Below are 24,534 nucleotides of genomic sequence, written 5' to 3'. Positions count from 1 at the left end.
TACAACACCCTTAGAAAAATACTGATAAAAATAGGCATTAAGCTATGTTAGCTGTTCATGCAGCTTCTGAACAAAGTTACTCATTTTTATTGTGCGATGACAGGCCTTTATTACCCTTTACTGAAAACTTGATATTATCAATTAATACAGCAAAGGTGTTTTGTTTTTTTGTTTTTTAAAAGAAGTGCAATCTAAAGGCAAATCAAGATAGTCCTCCACAATGTCAACACTCAATCCAGGGGGTCAGTGTTGACATTGTGGAGGACTATAAATACCTTGGAGTACACATTGACAATAAACTGGACTGGGCTAAAAACACCACAGCACTTTACAGGAAGGGCCAGAGTCGTCTCTATTTTTTGAGGCGACTGAGGTCCTTCAACATCTGCCAGAAAATGCTGAGGATTTTCTATGAGTCTGTTGTGGCCAGTGCGATCCTCTATGCTGTTGCATGCTGGGGGAGCAGGCTGAGGGTAGCAGATGCCAACAGACTCAATAAACTAATTCGTAAGGCCAGCAATGTTGTGGGGATGGAGCTGGACTCCCTCAAGGTGGTGTCGGAGAAGCGGATGCTGTCCAAGATAAAGACAATGTTGGATAACACCTCCCACCCACTCCATGACATGCTGGTCAGTCACAGGAGCTCGTTCAGTGAGAGACTGAGATTACCGAAAAGCACCACTGAACGACATAGGAAATCTTTCCTGCCTGTGGCTATCTCCCTGTACAACGCATCCACTTAACACACTGGTTACTGCTACAACTACACATGTTTCTTTTCCAGCTATTTATTAATGAGTGTGCACAATAATAGGGCTGTCCCACACAAAATTGAGCAGACAGAATAGACCAGGAGTGTCAAACATATTGCACAGAGGTTGGACAGGGCCTGCTAATTTACTCAGTCATAGCTTTTGATAGCTTGACTGAGTAAATTATGTGTGTACATTTTGGATTTGTAACTGTATTTAGATCAGTTTTAAAGTCTTACAAAGACATCACCCACCTTTCACACCAAATGTATAAAGTAATATTTATGTCATTTTTGTTAGTATTCTGTTATTTTTATTTATTTAACAGGGACAGCGCATATGAATGGACACTAGTAGATGAAAATACAACATGTAAACATTACATTTTAGCAAAACGTCTAATTTCCAGGCACATTACATAAAATTTACACAAAAAACATACAGATATAGAAAATATAGCATATCATGAAAACACTAGTTATTTTATTGTATTTTTTATTTTGTTTTTCTTACTTTGGTCTATTTTTAAAGAACAATAAAGCTGTGGATTTGGTTCAGTTTGGTATGGAAGCTTGTTGCTAATAAAAAACAAAACAGATAGAAATAAGTCAAAATTAAAAAAAATAGGAAAAAAAGGAAAACTCGATTTGTTTATGGAAGGGAAAAGGGTAGAAATGTATTATTGTCATTCAGTATTCTCGAGAAAATCGAAATTTGGAGATCTTAACTGTAATTCTGTTTTAGAGACAGCAAAAACAAAAGAAAGAAAGAAAGAAAGAAAGGAAAAAGTATTCTTTGACTACTGCTGACTTGAACATACAAACTTTAAGTATCTCCCCCCCACTACTCTTTTTTTTTAAATTACCGTGACAAAAATAAGTAAACTCTTCCTTCCTGACCTACGTTTGACCGAAGAAGGAAGCAGGCAGGAGTGACTTCTCTTGCAGCCTGAGCACTCTTTGAGTCGCGGACTGAGCAGCTGTCAGTGGACGAAGCAGAGCGTCACGACGAGCAGGAGGCTTTGTGGACGAAGGACGTTCTCAAAATGCAGCTCCATAACGATTTCCCCAGTGTGTCACAGGCTCGAGTGGCCGATACGTGCCACGACTCGGACGTTAGGATCTAGCGTGCAGCCAGCGAGCCGACGGATAGCGACTTTCCCCCCCTCGGTTGTTTTATGTGCTGTCTGCTCGGCGCTGTCCATCCGACAGAACTAGTTCAGACATGAGTAACGTTAATGTGATGTTTTGGGACCAGTTGCAGGCTGGTAGCTCCGAGGTGGACTGGTGTGAAGGCAATTACCTTATTTACCCCAGCATCGCTGAGTTTTACAACACGGTCGGTTTTGAGAATGGGGCTTGTTGTTGTTGTTTTTCTCGCTATTTTGCACATTACAGTTTTGTTTACAGTCAAAGCCTTTCTGCATTTCCTCTTCTTGCTGTTGTCTCCGTTGCACTGCTTGTTTTGTTTTACTCCCCTTTCCTTTCTTTCTTTTGTAGTTTAATGGCTTCTTTGCGCTATACAAATACAGGCCATTTACCATTTACTTCCCAGGTTAACGACTGCTTAGCTGAGCATTCTGGCTGCTTTTCAGCTTCAGCATCATGATATGTATTGTTAGTAGCAGTTTACAGGTTTTGCATGCCAGTTTCTGCACAGCCACCGAGGCCCGCACACTGATCAACTTTTGACGGGCATTGCTGGCTCTTTGCTGCGGGATCAGTGACAAAGACTTTTCTGTTGTTTATCATTTCAGATCAGCAACATTTTGTTTTTTGTTTTGCCGCCGATACTAATGTGCCTGTTCCGCCAATATGCAAAACATTTCAACAGTGGGATTTACCTCATATGGATACTGCTAGTTGTGGTCGGTAAGTTGGCTGCTGACCTCTCTTAACCCTTCATTTTTATTTATTTATTTTGTCATTTCTCATCTATACACGTGGTACATAAAGCAAGCGTCAGATAGGGAGGCTTCAAATAAATAAATAAAATAGTGGATGTCATACAGATCACCAGTTGTCAGGCATCTTGGGAAGATTTGCCAGTTTTCTGTTGTTTAGTCTGTCTCTTCCTTAATCTCAAACTCTGAGATGTTGAGATCAAGGATCTGCGTGGGGGCCTGACCATCTGTTGCAGGGCTCCTTGTTTGATCGTTGCCATTTTTTGGCTTTATATGTGGGTTTGTTGATAGAGGTAGTGCACTGCACTTTTTGCATACATAAGGAGACTCACTAGAAAAGCACATCAGCATAATTCAGTTGAGTACATAAGTGCCACTAACACTGCTATGACTGTAAAAAGAAAAGGATCATTATAGGATTCATAAAGGAGGCCTTTATAGCTGGGCTGCTACATCAGATTGCATTAGATTAAGTGCTAAGTTGTTAACCCTAACATACTCTTCATATTCACCTTCTTCATAGTATACATATAGTATTTGGCATTTATAAATGTATGCCTGATCCTTACTTTGTGTATTAGAGAGCAGACAGTGTTTTGTTATTTTTGTTTATTAATTTTTGTTTAGGTTTTACAACATTTGTTTATGGAAAAAAATATCCAATATCTCACACTCATGTCAAGTTTTACCCAAGACACAAAAACGTAACAGCCATATTCATCTAAATATATTTGAACTGAGTTGATCATCGTTACTATCATTGTGCAGATGCCAAAAGTTATCAAATTTGAAGGTAAATAAGGCCATTTGAGGTATTTTTACTGCTGTCAAAACGGGTCAAATGAATGTGTAAGTAAAGGGACTGAGTAAATAGTCCTTACACAAACCAATTTCAAAAAGAATTGTGTATTCCTGTAGGACTTTATTCACAGCAAAAAAATATTATTTTTTTCCTTTATTTTTTATGAGAGTAAGCAAAGTATCTGAGGGGTTTGCACTGTTAACTAGTACAAACCAGAAGGTTAAAGTATGTCGACTTGGTCTCTAGGCAGTTACGATGGACATTTAATTTGAACTAGTTTCCAGGTTTTAGACCAAAGGAGTGATCTGTATACACTTGTACTGCAGTGGCACTGTTGGGGTGCACAGTTTCTCAGCTGTGGCCTCTATCACCATCTTTAGATTGATTTTGAATTCATTATGTCCCATTCAATATTTAGGCCTTTAATGGTGCTTCTTCATCTACACAGTTCAATAGAGAGCCTTTCCCCATCGATGCTGTTTTGCAAACGCTCGGATTGCCCTGTCAGCAAAGATAACCCGAGAGCAACCCCACCTCTGCTCCAAGGAGGTGACCTTGGTGGGTGTCCGGAAAAAAAAAGTAGTTGAAAAAGATTTGCATAACTGTCAGATTTAAAGAACTCGAGCTGGGTGTTTTCCTCTGTGGCCCATGTGTGGTCCAATGTAAAGGGAAATAAACGCAGTCTCCTGGCTTTGTTGGAGCCTCTTAGACAGTTGAACATTCTTGGTCCATACATGTTGCCATACCATAAATCCTTATCTGTGTATCTTGGACTGCATCCATTTTCTTTTCTTTGATTCTGGAGGCTTTTTAAAACAAAGCCAGTGCCAGCAACGGGTCACATGGTTTCATGCCGTTTCCTCTGTTTCAGCAGTTATGATGAACTTTGACTCGAATAGAAAAGCAAGCCTATAGTTTCTAGTTCAAAAACAACATCCAGCTCATTTTTATTTCACCTTAGCCTCAGCAGTGTGTGCAAATATAGTTTGGCTACTTTGCATCCATATTTTGACCTGTCAGCAGATCAAAAATAAGAACGTGTAAATTAAGGCTTTGAATTAAGAAATTACACTCCTCACTAGGGCTGTTCGATTCATTTTACGCTATCGTTTGTTTCGTGGTGTTGCAAAATAAACTGTTTACGGCAATATTTTTTCATTGTTCTGATGGTCACTGTAGTGGCTATATTAATTTCTTAAAGTTCTCTCTTTCTCTTATATTTTATATAACCACACTACTGACGGACAAGTGCCTGTTTTTATGCGTTGTGGTTAGCAACAACGACGGTAACACCATCGTGTGTCCGCTTGTTTATGTTCCACATAAACCTTTCACAATAAAGCTCAAGATCCTGTTGAGACTTTTCAAAATAAACTGAATCACGTGAAAGAGCAGATTATTTACAGATGAGTATTAAAAAAGAGCCGCCAGGTTCTAATAAATAGACCTTAGACTCAAACGTTAGAACAGGCGTTTCCCCGCAGCACGCCGTGTAATAAATATTCACAAAGAAAACGGCGGCCTTCACAACTTGTGTCTAAAAATGTATAGTTTCATACATCGGTTAAAACACTGGACTCCAGCTACATGACGCGCAGCTAGAAACACGTCCGGCAAGACGAGCTGCCAGAGATTCACAGAATTGACAGAAAATGTTACATTTTTGTGATTTATATCGTTATCGGACGATAGAATTCTTATATCGGGATATGAGATTTTGGTCATATTGCACAGCCCTACCCCTCACTGAGCTGAAGGCAACATATTCATATCCTGTCAAGTCACAAAGAACCTGGATTCTACTTTTAGTTTTAATGGAAAAAAGGACCAGTCTTAAAAAAAAGAGCTATTTTTGCTTTTTTTAATCATTTCATCTTTATGCAAATATCTGTTATATCCAATTAACACTCCTCAGTTAGCCATTTTTTTCTTTGCTTGACTGATTATGAAGTAGCTGCTGATTCATTTACATGAATGCTTCTTTAAGTCTTTTGTTGAATGGCTCATTCTCATGCCTAGGTTGAGAACCATGGCAGGTTTTCACGATTAGTAACAACTGTGGGAGTAACATTTGATAAGAAGTCTGCTGAAATGTTGCACCTGATAATAAAAAGTCTGTTCTACCGTGATAAACAAGGAGGGGAAAGTGACTGCTGCATGTCTCTGCAGCATTTCAAGGCTTCATTTCTAAATAACTTTGCAAATTAAAGGCCAACAAAAGAGGCCTTTACATTCACTGTTACACAATGACTGCCTTTCCTCATAAAACATTTGGTAAACATTTGCACAATAACTTGAAACCCACATGTTTAGCAGCTTGAAAACGGCTTTCAAAGTTCCCATCGTAGATAACAGCCGGTCCTGTTCGATGTGTGATGATTGTGGCGTTCCAACTGTGCTCCGTTTTTCGGTTATTGTTTTGAACACGTCGTTTTAGAGGGGGAATATTTTAACTCTACGTTTGCTATTCTCAGTTATGTTCTGATGTTATAAAAGAGAGAGGGAGCACGTAACAAAACACAGACTGTCTCATTTATCCTGCCCTTTGAATACAAAACTTAAACATCTATCACTGTCCTTCTGTGTCTCTTCCTTTCTCCAAGGTATTGGATCGACTTATTTTCATGCCACCCTCAGTTTTCTTGGCCAAATGCTGGACGAGCTAGCCATATTATGGGTGCTCATGTGTGCCATAGCCATGTGGTTTCCAAAGAGGTATTTACCCAGGATATTCAGGAGGGATCGGTATGTTGATAACAACAATTATTATTATTTATTATTATTATTGTAAAAAAAGAGCTTAAACTATGTGCATGTGTAGATATGTAGTCCTGTGAAAAACTATTTACTCCTTTCCTAATTGGGTTTTCTTTTTCTGCAATATTTGGCACAATAAAATGTTTCCCATCATCAAACAAAGTTACAGTCTTTTACATCACTTTGGAGGAATTTTGGCCCTCTCGTCTTTGCAGAATTGTTTTAATTCAGTCACACTGGAGGATTTTCGAGCATGGTTTAAGGTCATGTCAAAGCAACTCAATCAGATTTAAGGTGCAGCCCTTGTCTAGGCCACTCCAAAACCTTCATTTTGGGGTTGTTTGAGACATTCAGAGGTGAACTTGCTGGTGTGTTTTAGATTATTGTCCTGCTGCTTTTGAGCTTGTTTAGCCTACCAGTACTTCATTTTGTCAGACAGGTTCTGTTTAAGTGATTTCTTAATTCAGAAGCTCTACCAGTAATCAGGCCTGAGGCCTATCCTTCATGCTCTTAACTCTTAATTATCATTCAAGCAGCTAAAAGTGTTTAGCTCTGACTGGAATTACTCACAGCTGGTGGCATCTGATGGTAGTGGCAATAATTAAGAATAAACACTAAAGCAGATACAGTGTAGGTTTGTCCCGTGCAAGGCAGGGCAAACATTTTTTTTCCCACATGGTCAAATATGTAGCATATGCATTTAGTACATTTAGCTCACTGTTGTCACATGATATCTCAGCTGCTGTGACACTCCTGTTTAATAATAGTCCTTTCTAAGATAGCTGACACCAGTAAAAGCTGCATCACATGTCTTTACTTCTCCTTGCATTGTCACCAAGCTGTCACAGCTGCTTGCTCTCACTTCAGGCTGCTACTTGTTTTGCCCAGCCTTTTGATTAGAGCTGAACGTGTTTGTTATGTGCACCTTAAGTGGGTCATAATAATTTCTGGAGCACATCTGAGTCATCCAAACACTCCCTCTGTATCTTACAATCATGTTCATGGAGTATTGCAGCAATATCTGTCTGTTTTGTTCATTAATCCATCTAGGTCGAGATTCAAAGTGGTCATCGGCATTTTATCAGGGATCACCACGGGGCTGGCCTTTGTGAAACCTGTTGTCAACTCGCTGTCACTGATGACTCTGGGAATCCCATGTACCGTGCTGCTCATTACTGAGCTGAAAAGGTAAGACGGAAGAGTATGACTGTGTGTGTGTTTGTTTAAACAGCATAGATGAGTGTAAGTAGCCGAGTAGGTCTGAGCCAGAAGTGGCACACTGAGTAAACTACATGGACTATGTATCAAATGTGGACATGCTCTGAGCATCAAAAGAGGGAAGACGATGCAGAAAATTTTAAACCTAAAGTAAGTAAAGTAAAAGTTTATTTTTATAAACCCCTTACAGGAAGCAGGTGGTGAATCTGTTGGGTGATTTATAAAAAGATGTGTGATTGTGCAGAAGTCTGTGAGAAAATGATCTTACTGCTCACACAACTTATGACCACATGTTCCTAATGGGTTTGTGGTCTCAGCCACTAGTTTGAAGTCTCCTTTAACACAGCTTGATGGTTATTTAGCAAATTATGGTGCCTTCCTGAGTGTCTCTCATGATAAAGCAGAGTATCTCTAAGGGCCTAGTTATGTGTGCAATGTCATAGTCTTATTCTCAATCAAATCTAACCCTTACTAGTCATGTCCAGTTGAAAAACACTTAAAAACATGCACTCACACACAAAAGATCACTGCCAAAAGGCTTAAAATGTCACTAAGGGCCACATTTGCTCAGTGGGGATAGTATCACAAAAACAAACCCCTGGAAGTGGAAAGCTTTGCTCTCTCTCTCTCCACTTTGAAATCCTGTCTCAGGCTACGTCCACACTAATGCGTTTAGTTTTCTCTCCGTTTTGGCCTCCTGTCCACACTGAGACAGCGTTTTGGCTCATGGGAAAACATTTGAAAACGGTGCTTTCGCGTCGCAGTGTGGACAGCCAAAATGGAGACTTTCTAAAATGATGAGCATGTTAGTCATGTGATGCAGTCGTGTGACCAATTAAACTAAGATAGTGTAGGGCATTGTTGTTTTGTTTGCTCTCAAGCCCTATTAAAGATTAATATCAGTCTGTACATGCTCCAGATAACTTTTCTTCAAATTTTTTAACTCTCACTCGCAGTTGCAACTTTATGCTTTTGTGTTACTCGCAGCAACAACTCCACCTCATTGTTAGTCCATTTAAAAAACTCGGTGCTTTTCCTCAACATTTTGCCGCGACGTTTCAAAGAGCCGGAAAGTAAATAAGTAGCAGACAGAGGCAGGTCGAATCTTGTTGCGCTTCACGCATCCGCAGTACTGGAACGTAAGCGTTTTCAGCCGTTTCAATGTAGGCACGCAACTCTGTGAAAATGACTGAAAACGCTAGTGTGGACGCGGAGTGTTTTCAGATGAAAACGCCGTTTTCAATTCTATCCGGGCTAGTGTGGACGTAGCCTGAATCTCAAAACCTCCTGAAATATACTCACTCTGATTGTCTTCCAGCTTAATAGGTATTTTGGTTTATTCTTATTGTTTTTATTCTTTTATTCTTCTTGTAACCAACATAATTTCCTTAAGAATTATTAAAGTATTCTGATAACTGTTCTGTTTGGGTGGTTTCGAGTGTACACTACTTCAGCTGCAGGAAAGTTGATAGAATTTCACTATACAGGCTAACTTTTCTGTTAGGAATTTATGGGGATTTCTAAAATATGTGTGTTAAAAGCTGAAACCTGCTCTGCGTTGCTGGAAAATGTAACTGCCTGTGGCATGCGCTGTATGCGTCTTGTACTAGGCAGCTATTGTCCCCCTCCCTCTGACAGCCTGCTTTGTTAGTGAAAGTTACAGTTTTATTCTAACAGAAATATGAGTGGCTCGGCTCTAAAGCAGCTTTCTGTGGTGATGAAGACTCTTTTTTTTTCCGTGAAAGTCAACGCAAACCATGTGAAGTCAATGATTTAGTTCTCGTTCCCCAACATAACTGAGTCTCACTTAAAAGTGAGAAAGTCCAGCAGTGCTGAAACTTTGGATTGTTTTATATGTTTTGGTTTTATGCAATCACGTTACTTAGCACCCACCTAAATGTTGTCGTCTTCTATCCGGTTGTTCAGTCTGACGTCACTAGCAGTGTCTGGACCTAAACTCCGCTGCAGGTCCATATATCAAACGATCACTGTGGCATTACTGAGAGTTGAAAAACTGTCTAAAGTCTTTCATCTTTAATAAAATGATCAGCGTTCTGCTCTACCAGGTGTAACAATTGAGTTTAGCATCCAGGCATCCATGAAAACGGAATTTATGACATTTAACGGAGTTAGAAGTTAGCAGGGAGTTAGCTCGCTAGCTTCTATCTAAATACAATATAGCATGTCCTGACTGCGGAGTTTTGGAAACAAATTAAAACGTTCAGCTCTGCTATCACTTCCAACATAAATGAAGACGGAAAACTAAGGCAAGGCAAGGCAAGTTTATTTGTATAGCACAATTCAACAACAAGGTGATTCAAAGTGCTTTACAGAGACATTAGAAACAAGAACAAATAAAAAGCATGATTTAAAACAGATTAAAACAAGCAAATAAACTAACTAATTAACAAACAAACAAACAAAACAGTATATAAAATCAAAACAGATAAAATCAGAACAGTAGATAAAATCAGTAGTTAAATGTAAGTTTTGAAATTTAAGCTTAAAGTGTGGATTTGGTGCTTTATTCAAATGCAGCTGAGAACAGGTGAGTCTTCAACCTGGATTTAAATAAACTGAGTGTTTCAGCTGATCTGAGGCTTTCTGGGAGTTTGTTCCAGATATAAGGAGCATAAAAGCTGAATGCAGCTTCTCCGTGTCTGGTTCTGACTCTGGGAACTGATAAAAGACCGGATCCAGATGACCTGAGGGATCTGGATGGTTCATACTGGGTCAGGAGGTCATTGATGTATTTTGGTCCTAAACCATTCAGAGCTTTATAGGCCAGCATCAGAACTTTAAAGTCTATCCTCTGACGGACAGGCAGCCAGTGTAAGGACCTCAGAGCTGGACTGATGTGGTCCACTTTTTTGGTCTTAGTGAGGACTCGAGCAGCAGAGTTCTGAATGAGCTGTAGTTGTCTGACTGATTTTTTAGGTAGACCTGTAAAGATGCTGTTACAGTAATCAAGCCTACTAAAGATGAATGCATGGACTAGTTTTTCCAGGTCCTGTTGAGACATCAGATCTTTTATCCTTGATATATTCTTGAGGTGATAGTAAGCTGACTTTGTTATTGTCTTAATGTGTTTTTCTAAGTTTAGGTCTGCATCCATCACTACACCCAAATTTCTCGCCTGGTTTGTGGTTTTTAGATGTATAGATTGAAGTTCTCTGGTGACCTGTAATCGTTTTTCTTTGGCGCCAAAGACTATTACCTCAGTTTTGTTTTTGTTTAGCTGGAGAAAATTGTGGCACAACCAGTCATTGATTTCCTCAATGCATTTACCAAGAGCCTGTACAGGGCCTCGGTCTCCTGGTGACATTGTGATATATATTTGTGTGTCATCTGCATAGCTGTGATAGTTTATTTTGTTGTTGTTTATAATCTGTGCCAGTGGGAGCATGTAGATGTTAAACAGAAGGGGTCCCAAGATGGAACCTTGGGGAACTCCACATGTGATACTTGTCTGCTCAGATGTGAAGTTACCTATTGATACAAAGTATTTCCTGTTTTCTACGTATGTTTTGAAACAGTTTAGTACAGTTCCTGAAAGACCTGTCCAGTTCTCCAGTCGTTTGAGTAATATGTTGTGGTCAACTGTATCAAATGCTGCACTGAGATCCAGTAAAACTAGGACTGACATTTTTCCACTGTCTGTATTCAGACATATGTCATTAAACACTTTGGTCAGAGCGGTTTCAGTGCTGTGGTTCTGTCTAAAACCTGACTGGAAGGCATCGTAGCAATTATTCTGTTTTAAGAAGTAACTGAGCTGTTGAGAAACTGCTTTTTCAATGATCTTACTTAAAAACGGGAGATTTGAGATCGGCCTGTAGTTGTTCATTTGTGTCTTGTCAAGATTGTCCTTTTTCAGTATAGGTTTGATTACAGCAGTTTTTAGTGATTCTGGAAACACACCTGATAATAAAGAAAAGTTGACGATCTGTAACAGGTCTGACTCTAAAGTCTTTGAGACCTTTTTGAAAAAACTTGTTGGCAGGACATCTAAACAGCAGGAGGAGGAGTTCAGTTTACCTAAGATGTCCTCCAGGTCTTTGCTGTTAATAGGTTGAAACTGTTTCATGGTGTTTAAACAGTTTTTTGGTGGACAGTACATATCCTGGATCTGCTGTTGATGTACCAATTGCTTGTCTAATTTTTTGGATTTTTTCAGTGAAGAATTTGGCAAAGTCATTGCAGGCCATGGTCGAATGAAGTTCAGCTGCCACTGACACAGGAGGGTTTGTTAGCCTGTCAACTGTAGAAAATAAGACCCGAGCATTATGGCTGTTTTTCATTTCCACACAGTCCATTTACCTCCACGTTTACTTCTAAGCGATGAATTTTTGTCTCCAGTACTGCAATCTTCTGCAGGAGGCTGTGGTAGTCATCTGTGGAGAGGGAAGGCATCTTGTTGCTAGTTAGCCTAGCGGTTAGCACCTTTCCAGGCTATTGAGGCTGCTCGGTGCCCAGACGCTGTAATCAGGCTTCAGCTGTGTCTAGGCCACAGACACACGGAGCGCTGAGGACAAGGTAACCATAAAATGTTGCTGTTTCTGTTAAGAACACTCTAGTCCTAATGATCTACAAGTGTCCAGAAGTTATCGCAGGTAAGCTCACACGGAAAAAAGGGAAAAAATCAGCATAAAAATCAATATAAGAAGCAAAGCATTCAAGAGCAAAGAGATGAAGCGTCCACACTCACAAAGGGGAGGAGCTAAACAGCAGTGACGTTTGTAGGGTTACTGAAGTTGGGCTAGCTGGTATATAATGATGTGCTACGTGACCGCTAGCAACACAGCTATGTTAGCATAATATAAACAAGCTAACTTTTTTCCCACTCGATAAAAGTTAACATGAGTGTTCTCGGTGGTCAGGAACAAATGTAATCGCATGGCAGGATGCTGTAAAAGGACCAAACTTCAGCCAGGAGAACAACTGAGATAATCCATCCACAATACGAGGTTAGTCATTCATATACTGCTGCATGGGCTGGGCTGTAGTTACATCCTAAGGTTTTAAAAACTGAGCTTAAATAAATGATTAGTGGTAATAAAAGCCGAGGGAGGTCAACAGTGATCACTGACTGTTTTAGGAGCTTTTTGAGATCAAATAGAAGAAAATACATAACATTAAACATGTTAACAACACAAAAGCCATATTAAACGCAGACTACTTTAGGCCCGGAAGTAGGATTCGTCGCGTCATCACTGAACAATCGGATAGTGACTCACAGGATGGCTGTAGATCAGGCTATTGGCAGAGGTTTGTTTGGCGGAAACGCCTGGTATGTGCCCAACTGGAAATAACATTGGCGGTAAATAAGAAGCGACTGCAGCATCAAAGGATGTAGCATAAATCACAAAAAATTAATTTTTATCAGCCCCAAATAATGTAAACCAGCAGTCCTCTATGAAGTCTCTGGCTTTGTTTCAGTCATGCCTTTATAGGCAGGGAAATGTTCCAGAGTTGATGCATGGGAAGTATGATAACCTGACTTATCAACAATGTGCTTTATCACCTCTTTAAGTCTTGAACTGTTTAAATAACAGAAATCAAATAGTGAAGTCGGTGCATTGTTAACATGCCACCTTTCACCTTTTTGTACTGTCTGGTGTGTCTGTTCCAAACTTATTATGTGGAAGAAAGTTCCTGAAAGCACAACAAGCCTTTCACTCTGTTTTTCTGCGTGTTTGTGTCCTTAATGCTTCCTAGCCGTCACAGTAACGTGGACGTATGTTCCGTTGCTTCCGTTTCCCATAACCCTTACTCAACACCATCAGTCCCCAAAATTCATCTATTGTTCAACCTGTTAGTAATTCTTCACATTACTGCCAGTGCCAGTCATCCATTGAAACTGCTTGTTTTTGTTGTTCCAAGTGTGAGAGAGTTCCTGTTGCCCCGACTGATGGACTTTTGCCCTCAGAAAGGACAGAAAACTTAGTTGTTGGTTTCAATCCAAGTCAACTTTCAGGCCAGCAAGAACAACATGTTCTGTGAGTCAACTGTGAGCATGCAGAGGAAGTATATAAAATTACAAAACTGGATACTTTAATACTATTATAACTAGCCTGCAGCGTTTTTTTAAAGTGGGGTGTAGAAGAAAATTCCATCATGGACACAATTTTTAGTGACTGCAAAGTTACGTATGCAATGTACACTGAGCGTGATGGAGAACATTGTTAGTATTATAGTAAGTTTTAAGATCTTATTATGAATTTGATGTATGTGAAACAGCTCATGGAACATATCACAGATAATAAGGTTAAATAGTAACATGCTTGGGGGAGGAAATAAAAGCATCCTGTTTCTGTTACAAGATGGATGTAGGCACCGTGAAGTCACCCACTGGTGTTTTGACTCCACATATTGAAGCTTCAGTGTTATTTATGACCACTTTATTAGGTATACCTTTCTACTAACCGTTTTCTTTCAAGCAGAGGTTCCGCCCTGTACTAGAGAGGTTTTATCTTTATTTATTTAACCTTTAGTCCCATTGAGACTGAACGTCTCATTAACAAGAAAGACCTATTTTATTTGTGGCAAAGAGTCAACAAGGTTCAGCCAAGTAATTTTGGTCCATATTTAGGAAAAAAAAAAAGTTGTTCATCAGCTTTGAAACGATCCACAGGAATGGGAGTCACTGAAACTTGAGTGATAAATTTAATTAGTGTCCAGCTTTGTGTCACGTATGCTACAGACCTCTGTTTTGTACAGTCGAGTGCGAGGAGAGTCACATCAGGGCTCCACCCTTATCTTTGCCTCCCACAATTATACTCCTCAGATTCCCCAGCACTTTCTCTCAAAGCAGAAGCACTAATCTAATGTCATGTATCTTATCTCACATCCTTCTATAATCTCCTGGCTGATGGGAGCAGTTTTCCAGATATCCGGCTATGTGGTGACGTTTTTGTCAACATATATTTGCTGGCAGGAAAGGGCGTTTGCTCGATAAGAGTAATTTATGTAAAATATTTCAGGCCAACTGACTTGATGTATAAGGTTTACAACAGAAGTGAGCATAGTTCTGTCCATATGATGAAGTAAGTAGTTCAATATTTACTCTTTCTTTTCTTTTTTCTACTAAAAAAGTGTTTATTGGGGATTTCTTAGAGATGATTCTCATAGCTGCTCTTTGCTGCTGCTTTATTGCTCCATGTTTATGATTAAAATGCCACATTTTTTTTACTTGTTTACTGAAGCATATTCTAAGTAAAGTTATATAATGGGCATGGACATAATGTGTAGACTCACAGCTTTCATTTGAGGGTATCCACATTCAGATTGGATGTAGGGTTTAAGAGTTTCAGCTCCTCAACATGTGCCACCCCTTTTTTTTTTTTTTTTTTTTTTTAAAGGGGCCAAATGTAATTGGACAATTGACTCAATTTCATTGGGAGGTGTGGGCAGTTGATTTGAGGTGTAGTTCTTGTATTTAGAAGATTTTGCTGTGACCAGACAGTAGAAACTGGAGAGCTACTTGGCCTTGTTTTCAAAGGAGCTCTCCATGGAGGTGAAACAAGCCATCCTTACGCTGCGAAAACAGAAAAAAACCCCATCTCAGAAATTGCTACAATAGTAGAACATTGGTGAATGATCACAGAATCATTCCCATGGTGAAGAGAAACTCCTTCACAACAGCCAACCAGGTGTACAATACTCTTCGGGAGATTGACCTTTTGATATCCAAGAGGACTGTGTGAAAGTAAATACAGAGGGTTCACTGCAAGGTGCAAGCCACTCATCTCCCCCAGAAAGGCCAGATTGGACATTGCTAAAAATCATCTAAAAAGCCAGCACAGTTCTGAAAAAACATTCTTCGGACAGATGAAACCAAGATCAGAATAGAGTGGTGAGAATGATGACAAGAAAAAATTATGGAGAAGGCGTGGAACAGCTCATGATCCAAAGCATACCACATCATCTGTAAAACACAGCGGAGGCAGTGTGATGGCATTGGGGTGCATGGCTGCCAGCTGCACTGGGACTCTAGTGTTTATTGATGATGTGACACAGGACAGAAGCAGCCAAATGAATTCTGGGGTGTTAAGAGACAAGCTGTCTGCTCAAATCCAGCTAAATCCAGTCAAATTGGTTGGTCCATACAGATGGACCATGACCTAAAACATATAGCCAAAGAAACCCAGGAGTTTATTCAAGCAAAGAAGTGGAATATTTTTGAAGATCCAAGTCAGTCACCTGATCTTAACACAGTCGAGCATACATTTCACTTGTTGCAGATTAAATTTTGGACAGAAAGGGCCACAAACAAACAGCAACAAGCAGCAAGTTGCTGCAGTAAAGGCCTGCCAGAGCATTAAAACGGAGGGAACCAACATCTGGCGATGTCCATGATTTCAAGACTTCAGGCTGTCATTGCCAGCAAAGGGTTTTCAACTAAGTATTAGAAATAAACATTTTATTTTCAGTTATTTAATTTGTCAAGGGAATGTGTTAATAATGTATGTCATTTGAAAGCACTTTCCCCCATTGTTCAGTAAATTTCTTCTTGTGTTTTTGTTTTTTATCTTGCTAGACAGAAAGTAAGTAAGTTTGTTTGTTTGTTTGCTTTTTAAATGATGCTATCCACAGAGGTTGTTGTTGGGTTTTTTTGCACTGCATGTCATAATCTCTAATCTGCCAAGTCTGAAGGGCACGCCTGTCTGTCTTTCAGAGGCTTGTTATTCAACTGAAGCACTATGTGCAGCATAATTTCCATTAGGACGTCACAGTGGCTCTAATAGCAGTGTTGTGTCTCCCCCTGTACTTCCTGATTACTAGCCCATCTGTGCTTCTTCTAAGTTTTAATCGGTTACTGATCTTCCTGTAGCTCATTTTTCATCATTACAAAGTCTCAGAATAAAATTTCTTATATTCCTTTGGTAATTCTTTTCCATAGGGAACCGAATCGTGCAGATATACGAATAGAAACCCCTGTTCTATGGTCATTTTATGAACAAATTCATGCAGCTGAAGAGAAATAATCATTTTCCCCCAGTTTTGATTTAATGAATCAGAAGGTTTTTTTCTACCTTTGCCAGCAGTGCTCTCAGGTGTTTTTCTAGTCTGTTTCATTGACTTACTGTTTTGAGGCCTGTGCATTTTTAATGCATAAGCCCCATATTAAGCTTTCTTTTCTTGCTTTCACATATCTTGTCGTCACATCTTCACAGTTATCGATTAGTTAATATTTTTTAAGCACTTTGACACTTAAATTGTAATATAAAGACGTATAGCCACTCTTTTTGTGTTCTGTGATTAACTGGAACAATCAGTTTTTACAGTATTGATGACAATTTAATGACCCACTTCCCAGTGGGAAGATGCATCACTGGCCATCTATTTTTGTACTTCCTGTTGGCGGTTCATAGCTGTGACACCCTTTTTTCCTGCCTCTTTCTGGGCAAGTTATGTAATAGAGGCTGTTTACCAGTTCAGGTCACCAGCGCACTTACTTTAAAATAAGAAATCTTTAATTCTGGTGTGATGGGTAAATTTTGCAATTTCTGTAGCTGTTATTATTTTTAAATAAAAGATGTAGAAAAATAAAAATGTAGCACCATTTCTCACTGCTTCCAGGGAGTCATCCACTTCTGAACATACAGTATGCAGATAAATGTACGGGTCCACCGACGTGTTACATCTACAGGAATTGCTCGGCCATGGAGCTCCCAGCACACAGTTTTTGGGCTGATGTTAATGCCAGAAAAAGTCTGGAGCTCTGCACTTAATGAGTCAGCAGAGCGTTTGCGACTTTTGTGCTCTATGCCCCCTAGCACTCGTCAGCCGTGCTCCGTAACTGAGTTGACTTAATCCAGTGGTGGCATCCTATTACAGTTTCATGCTGAAATACAGTGAGTTATTTAGAATAACCCATTCTTTCACCAATCTTTACAAAGTGTAAAGGCAGATTGAATGGCCAGGTGCTTGATTTTATACACCTATGACAGTGGGACTGAATGAAATGCCTGAATTCAAAGGTTAAGAGGTGTGGTCTAGTACTTTTGTCCAATGCTGGCAACCTTAGTATTCCTTACTGGCCAAATTCCACATTTCCACAGGCTTATGATTACAGTGTAAATTAATTAAATAGGAAAAGTGTCTTTTTGTTTAAATAAAAATAAGTGTTCTCCACATGGTTTTGGGGCTCTGAAGGTCAGTGACAAATGTTACATTCATGGTGTCAGAGCTTTCGGAGCTTTTTCGCTTGAATGACTCCCACATTCCCTGAGACCAGACCACCTTTATCAGTCAGTGTGATCGCAACTGACTGCTAATTAATCTAATCTCTGCTTTCACTGTCAGTGTAAAGTCTGCTTACAAAGATTCCTGAGCCTCTGCGTGAGAGTGATGTTTGCCGTTTAGCTCAATCCGGTTATGTTGCTGAGCTGGAAAGGTTCTGTGTCATCCATGGATTCGTGTCACCTTGAAACAATGGTGACTCAAAGGTAGAGGCTTCTTAAATGGTTTGACTTCATCAAATGGGCGACCGTGGCTCAGGGGGTTGGGAATCGCATCTGTAACCGGAAGGTCGCCGGTTCGATCCCTGGGCTCTCTGTCCTGGTCGTTGTGTCCTTGGGCAAGACACTTTACCCTACTTGCCTACTGGTGTTGGCCAGAAGGGCCGATGGCGCGATATGGCAGCCTCGCTTCTGTCAGTCTGCCCCAGGGCAGCTGTGGCTACAACTGTAGCTGCCTCCACCAGTGTGTGAATGTGAGAGTGAATGAATAGTGGCATTGTAAAGCGCTTTGGGTGCCTTGAAAAGCGCTATATAAATCCAATCCATTAAATGCACTGACCTAAGGGCAGGTGACAAACTGCCAGTCCTGTATCGTCAGCACCGTTTAGTCACAGTCAGGCTTCTGTGTCCCCCTCTTTGTCTCTGCACTCTGTTTGGCCTGGCTCTGACTGGTGTGCCTAAGGAGGGCAAGACTAAGAATAGTTTGGCACTCTGGAGTAGCACATCTCTCTAGGTCAGAGGGGTATCCATGAGGATATTTGCAGATAAATCTAGCTGGAGCAATCATCATTGCCATTAAAATTGCTAAAATCCTCCTGCTTTTAGAGCACCAAAATTGGGCAAAAAGGCCAGTACATCCTGGAAGCGACCGCGTGAGGAGGCCCAGAGGTTTAAGATTCTTTAGGCAAGAAATAAGATTTTCAGAAGTATTTTATTGATAAAAAGAAATGTAAACATGAGGATCAGTATTTTAATGTTAGTTTGCTAAAACTGAGAAAATTTCCACTATGATTTTGTAGTATTTTTATATTACAGTGGATTAAATGATTATGTAAGTGAATGTCATTGGGAGAGTTGGCAGCTGAAGAGCTAGATATTAGATAATGGAGTTATTTTAAGACAAAAATGCAAACGTGTGCCTCAAAATAAATGTGGTAAAATAAATGTTAATGTTTGTCTGTATAGTCTGGATGTGAAAGAGGAAGAGGAATAAATGATGAATATATATGCTGCCCACAAGTGGCCAACGTGGGTTTAGCAGCAATGTACTTTACATATATGATTAATTGCATTTATTTAGTAAATATTTCAGATTGTTTTGAGAAAATCAATATAATCTGTAATTCTAGGAAATGTATTTCTATTTTAACAAAATTGAACTGTTTCTATTTATATGCTGAATAAATCATCAAGTTGGCTGCATTTGTATTTTCACGGCTCACATTGTTCTTCACTGTGTCATCGCAGGTGTGAAAACCCACGTGTGTTCAAGCTGGGCCTGATCTCAGGGATCTGGTGGGCGCTGGCTCTGCTTTGCTGGATCAGTGACAGGATATTCTGCGAAGTGTGGTCATCTGTCAACTTTCCCTACCTACACTGTGCTTGGTAAGCTCAAAGTCGACTCAAAGTCAAACTCAGTGCTGTATAAGGTGTTAGTGGTATCATTTATTCACAATGTGTATTTTATCCTGTGAGACTAAAAGGCAAAATAAGTGTTACAAGACAGTTACAGTTGCACTGTATACTTTTTTTCTTAAAACAAATGAATAAAAAATGTCAACCAGTTTTCATTTCAGGTGATTTATGTGTTTTATATGAGGAGGAACAGGCAGGGGAACTAGGCAGTAGCTTCAATAGACTGAAGGTAAATCAAACAGAAAAGAGGAATTTGAGAAATTAAGTCACGTGAAATAGAAATTTGTAAAAACCACCTTTCAGCATTAACTTGAATAACTTGTTTTCCGTATGACTTTATCAGCCTCTCACATCATTGTGGGGGAACTTTGGCCTAGCGTTCTTTACAGTGTGCCTTTATTTAATTGAGGTTTGTGGGTATTTATGCACAGCTCTCTTAAGATCATGCCACAGCATGCTGTCATGGACTTTTTTGAGATACGGGACTTTCTGCTTCACAGAGTGAATGGGTTAAATGCAGAGAGGAATTTCCCCACGGGGATCAATAAAGTATACGTTATTATTATTATTATAATTATTATTATAATGTCTTGAACTTTAACATGTGATATGCTAAATGCGGTTCTGAGATGTAGCTGTTGTTATTTTGCAATTTCTCTGCATGGTCTCAGGTGAATTGGCTGTCATTGTGAGAACCAATACCTGAATGTTTTAGACCAGCAAACTGTCAAAACTTCTGGTTTTATAGAAGTGTTCACACTTACTGGTAATTAGTTAATCAAGTGCAATTGTTTACCAGAACCTGACTGTTACTTACCCTCTGAATTCCTATGAAAGCCATACAAGTTTGCTTATTTTAATGTTTTATTTTTCAAACTGCATAGAGTCCTGCGAAAACGTTCTTTTTTCACATGGCTGCAGAAGTAGTTGGAAAAATCCCAAAAAGTTGATTCTGTTCATCTGGATGTAGCGTTTTCAGTGGGAGAAACCTTTTGTCACTCATTCAAGTGACTTCTTCAGTCTGAGCTGACTGCAGGTTTCCCCAGATTTGTTTCAGGGAAAACAAGACACTGTTAAACTTTTACAGCTGTGCCTGTAAATCATTTCAGAGGTTAGGCTTATTCGTGATCATTTTGCTCTTACAGGCACATCCTCATCTGTCTGGCTTCCTATTTGGGTTGCGTTTGCTTCGCCTACTTTGATGTTGCTACCGAGGCACCGGAGCGAGGTCCCGTCATCATGTTCTGGCCCAGTGAGAAATGGGCCTTCATTGGTGTGCCATATGTCTCCCTACTCTGCGTCCATAAGTCTACTATAAAGGTGACTTAAAGCAACGCTGATGTGTTCACACCGAGACACAGCATCTGTGACTCATCTTGCATCAACTGGTGCTCTTGTGACTTGAGGATATACGTGATGCACGTCTTGAAAGGATTTTGTATTTGGCTCATGTTTATGCAACTCGGTCAAAGAACAACAGGTTGTTTTAGACGATACACAACTACTCTTAAATATCAAAGCCAAGAAACCTTTACAGTGTTACAAACGTATCTCAGGCTTTGCATAAGACGTATTTAAAATCTCTTAAGAGTTTAAGTGTTAGTATTTTACATTTCATACTTCTTTAAAGAGAAGATTTTCTACATTTTCTGGGAACTGAGAAAACCTCACTGTAAAGAGTTATGTTGCCTTTACAAGAGTGAAAAACATAGCACCTCATGAGTGCAGTCATGAAACCATGTTTAGAAACAATAAAGCACTGAATTTATTAACTGTGATTAATGCGTCACGCATTAAAGCGTCACGTTGCTAATACACTCAGCAAATCAACAGCAAGCTTTATTGGTTCATAAAATGTTACTAAAGCGTTACACAAAGGTCATTTATGCAAAGCCTTTGTGCTGTACGTCTGCCCGCCCGTGCTTTCAGGCTTTTTGCTGAACAACATCAGAAACACATGGGACATTTCTGCTACAGATCTGTTCAGTTTTACTTTAAGGATGCTACTGTAATTTTTCTTTTTTTTTTAGAATAGTAAATGAGGAAAGTGTTTAATATATACCTGTATATATTTCCTAATTAAATAGGCAATAATACTCTCAAGAAAATAATACCATTCATATATTAGTGAATGACCAGGTACCTTTTTAATATTGGCACCCAATGTAGAAACCCAAAAATCTGAATGTGACGTGAACGTAGCATTTTAAGATATAATATCTACATTTATTTAATCAAACAATTAGCTTGCTTGTGTTTAGCCTCTAATCCCGAATGTTTTTGCTTTCAACCCAGACTTCTCAACTGACCTTCAGGGCTATTATTATTTCAAACTTTGTTTGGCCTTAAACACTAAATAATGGATTCCAAAGAAGAATGAAGGTGATTGTGCTTTGCAATTTTAGAAAATGTTTGGAAAGAAGATGCCAAACCATCCGGTATCTGCTAGCAGTTGTAGTCTTTGGAGGTATGATTTGTTAATTTCTCCGTCCAAAAGCTAAAACTTTAATTTTCTTTTTATTTGGCAAAAAAGGAAAAAAAATGCATACAGGATACAAAAGGGATGTATTTTGAATGCTGCAGACCAAATCCCTGAAACACAAAGCTCTCCAAAGCATTTTTTTCTTTTTTACTTTGTTGGACATGCTCCTGAAATCTGCCTCTAGCCTTTTAACTAATATCATTTTACCCCTGTCCTCCCACAGAGGACTCTGGGAACTCAAACAACCAAAATAACTTGTGCAATCATGAAAGGTCAAATGAATCATGTTTTACAAAGAAAACAAGTATTTTGGTGATATTCTGAAGCAATAGTTTTGTAACAACATGATGTATTTTCTTATTATAAACCGTTTATATTTTTCTACGTGAAGTGCAGCCAAAGGTGAAGGTGAATAATTTTGATATAGCATTATTACTAACTTTGTTGATAAACATTTTTAATGTATCTTCATGAGAAGCCTTTTGGGTGGAATGGAAAATGTTAACAATGCAATGAGTACATAAAACTGTGCTGCAAATTATACAGGGAAACGATGATGGTGGGTTTGTTGAGTGATGATACTTGGGAAGTAAGTCAGTGAATTAGTATCAGATCAAGGACTTTGAAAGCAGCAGCCTCTTTCTGTCTGCATCATGAAGGTTGTCTTGGCTGTGACTTAATGTGTTTTTATTAACCTACATGTATATAGATCTCAGCATTTCTCTGCCTGCTTTGACAGTGCAAATAAACTGCACAGAAATATTTATTTTCATTAATGATCCTTTTTTTGTAAATGAATATGTGTAATAGATTAGATAATTAATATATTATTTTATGCAATAAAACTCAATAAATCCCCCAAATGACTGTTTGTGTCTATTCCGTGTTTATCTTGGAATAAATACTTCATCAGAAGTGCTTGTTTCACTGTACACTTTTGCCACTCTTGTAGGTTTTCAGCAGGCTGACTTACAGTGATGCAGAACACAATTTTAGTCACTAGGGGGCGAAATTTTCCCACATCTAATTAAATAAATCTATAGAACTGTCACTTTTCAATATAAGTGAATAAAATAAATAATAAAATTGTCATTGAATTAATCAAATATTTCTTCAATTTCATACCAAAAGTAGTACATGTGAACAGATTTTCTTTTTAAAATGACAAATCCAATAATATGCATGGCAATATAAAGTCATGTGAACAACTAACAGCATTCTTACTTGTTCAACAACATTAGCCAGGTGCTGCTAATCAAATCCACTTGATTAAATAAATTAACAATTGCGAGCGCCTCTATAAAAGCAGGCCTCATTTAGCATGTTAAATGATAGTAAAAAGGGGTGGGGGTCTGGCATTGTTTGAAAGGGTTGCCTCTTCTCTATAATACGGTAGAATGGTTTAGGTTTGCAAATTCAAGAATGCCGATTCTGTTCATTCTATCCCTTTCTCTGTGAAAGAAACATTTTGTCACTCATCCAGGTGACTTCAAGTTTTCTTCAGACTGAAGAATTCACTTGGATGAGTGATGAGACATTTCTCCAGCTGAAAACATAATGTTCAGATGAACAGCTTTCTGGGATTTCCTTACCTGGATGATCGAGCATACATCTAGAGATTAGACTTGCAGGTTTGCAAGTTTCATCTAAGAAAAGTGCAAGACTTCTCCTTTGGATAGAGGAGGCTAGCTAGTTAAAGCTTGGTCCAAATTGTGCCACACAACAGCACAATGATCCTGAGCGCAGCAGCAAATCTATAACAGAATAGCTGAAAAGGAAAAGAATCAAGGTCCAGTCAAAGCTCAGACCTCAGGCTGACTGTAACAGTGAGGTGGGACCTTAAGTGAGTGCTGCACAAGTCGATGCCTGCAAATTTCCATGAACTGAAGCAACGCTGTAAAGAAGAGTGGGACACAATTCCTCCACAATGCTGTGAGAGACTGAAGTCACATTTATTGCTGCTGCAGGTGGTTGTACAAGCTACTGAATCATGAGGATGCTTATTTTTTCACATGTATATTTGCCCTAATCCACATGTACATTATAATAAAGGCCAAATGTATTTTAACAGTATGCCACACTGATCTACTGTAAAGTTAAATGTAATTTCTAAGAAGGTACCGATGTTTAAAACAGCAAAATTACAAGTTCAAAAGAACACTGTAAATAAAATATAAAGCAGGGACAGTTACACCCTCCAAAAGGCGTAAACATCACATCCACCTTATAAAGATTAAGCCTAAGAAAGTAGAAAATTTAAGTGCGTTTTGAAAATAAACAATAAAGAAGCATCGCGTCTAGGCAGTTTGTGTCTCATTAAACTGGAACTTTATTTTGTTTTTCTTTGCTGACATTTAAACACAAGAGTGAAACATGAGATCCAGCCTGCTTTATTTCGGTGTTCTCTGGAATTCTTTCTTCATCGGGACTAAACAAGTCTTTGGAAAAGACAATGTGAGGTAATGTGTTAAAAACATGAAATCTTAAATATTCAATAAAAACATTCAAGTAACTAAAGGAAACACATAATTTATATTTTCTGTAACTACACTTGTAATTATACTCTTTATACTTTCTATTTCAATTCTTTCTGATAAAAGCATAAAGTTCGCATTACAAAATGACCTGTAATCAAGTCTGGTGAAGCAACTCAATCCTGTTTCTGTCTCAAAAATATATTAATTTTAATATTTAACATCAACTAAGATGTCCATGTTTATTAGTCTTTAACTTATTGATTG

At 38.9% G+C, this 24,534-nt stretch overlaps 1 protein-coding gene across 1 annotated transcript; it reads left to right on the top strand.

Annotated features, from left to right (window-relative positions):
* The first annotated feature begins 1,707 nt into the window (after positions 1-1,707).
* acer2 (alkaline ceramidase 2) lies at positions 1,708-22,656 on the top strand. The gene is made up of 6 exons (XM_085276783.1): positions 1,708-2,090; positions 2,509-2,623; positions 6,061-6,202; positions 7,265-7,402; positions 19,144-19,281; positions 20,457-22,656. The coding sequence occupies exons 1-6, from the start codon at positions 1,977-1,979 to the stop codon at positions 20,638-20,640; spliced, it is 831 nt and encodes a 276-aa protein (XP_085132909.1). The 5' UTR covers positions 1,708-1,976; the 3' UTR covers positions 20,641-22,656.
* The last annotated feature ends 1,878 nt before the right edge of the window (positions 22,657-24,534 follow it).

Source organism: Mchenga conophoros, linkage group LG6 (assembly GCF_057382185.1).
Source record: "Mchenga conophoros isolate Kocher_MC1m ecotype Shallow Benthic linkage group LG6, M_conophoros_male_GT1.1, whole genome shotgun sequence".
NCBI lineage: Eukaryota > Metazoa > Chordata > Actinopteri > Cichliformes > Cichlidae > Mchenga > Mchenga conophoros.
This window is presented reverse-complemented; position numbering and strand designations above follow the sequence as displayed.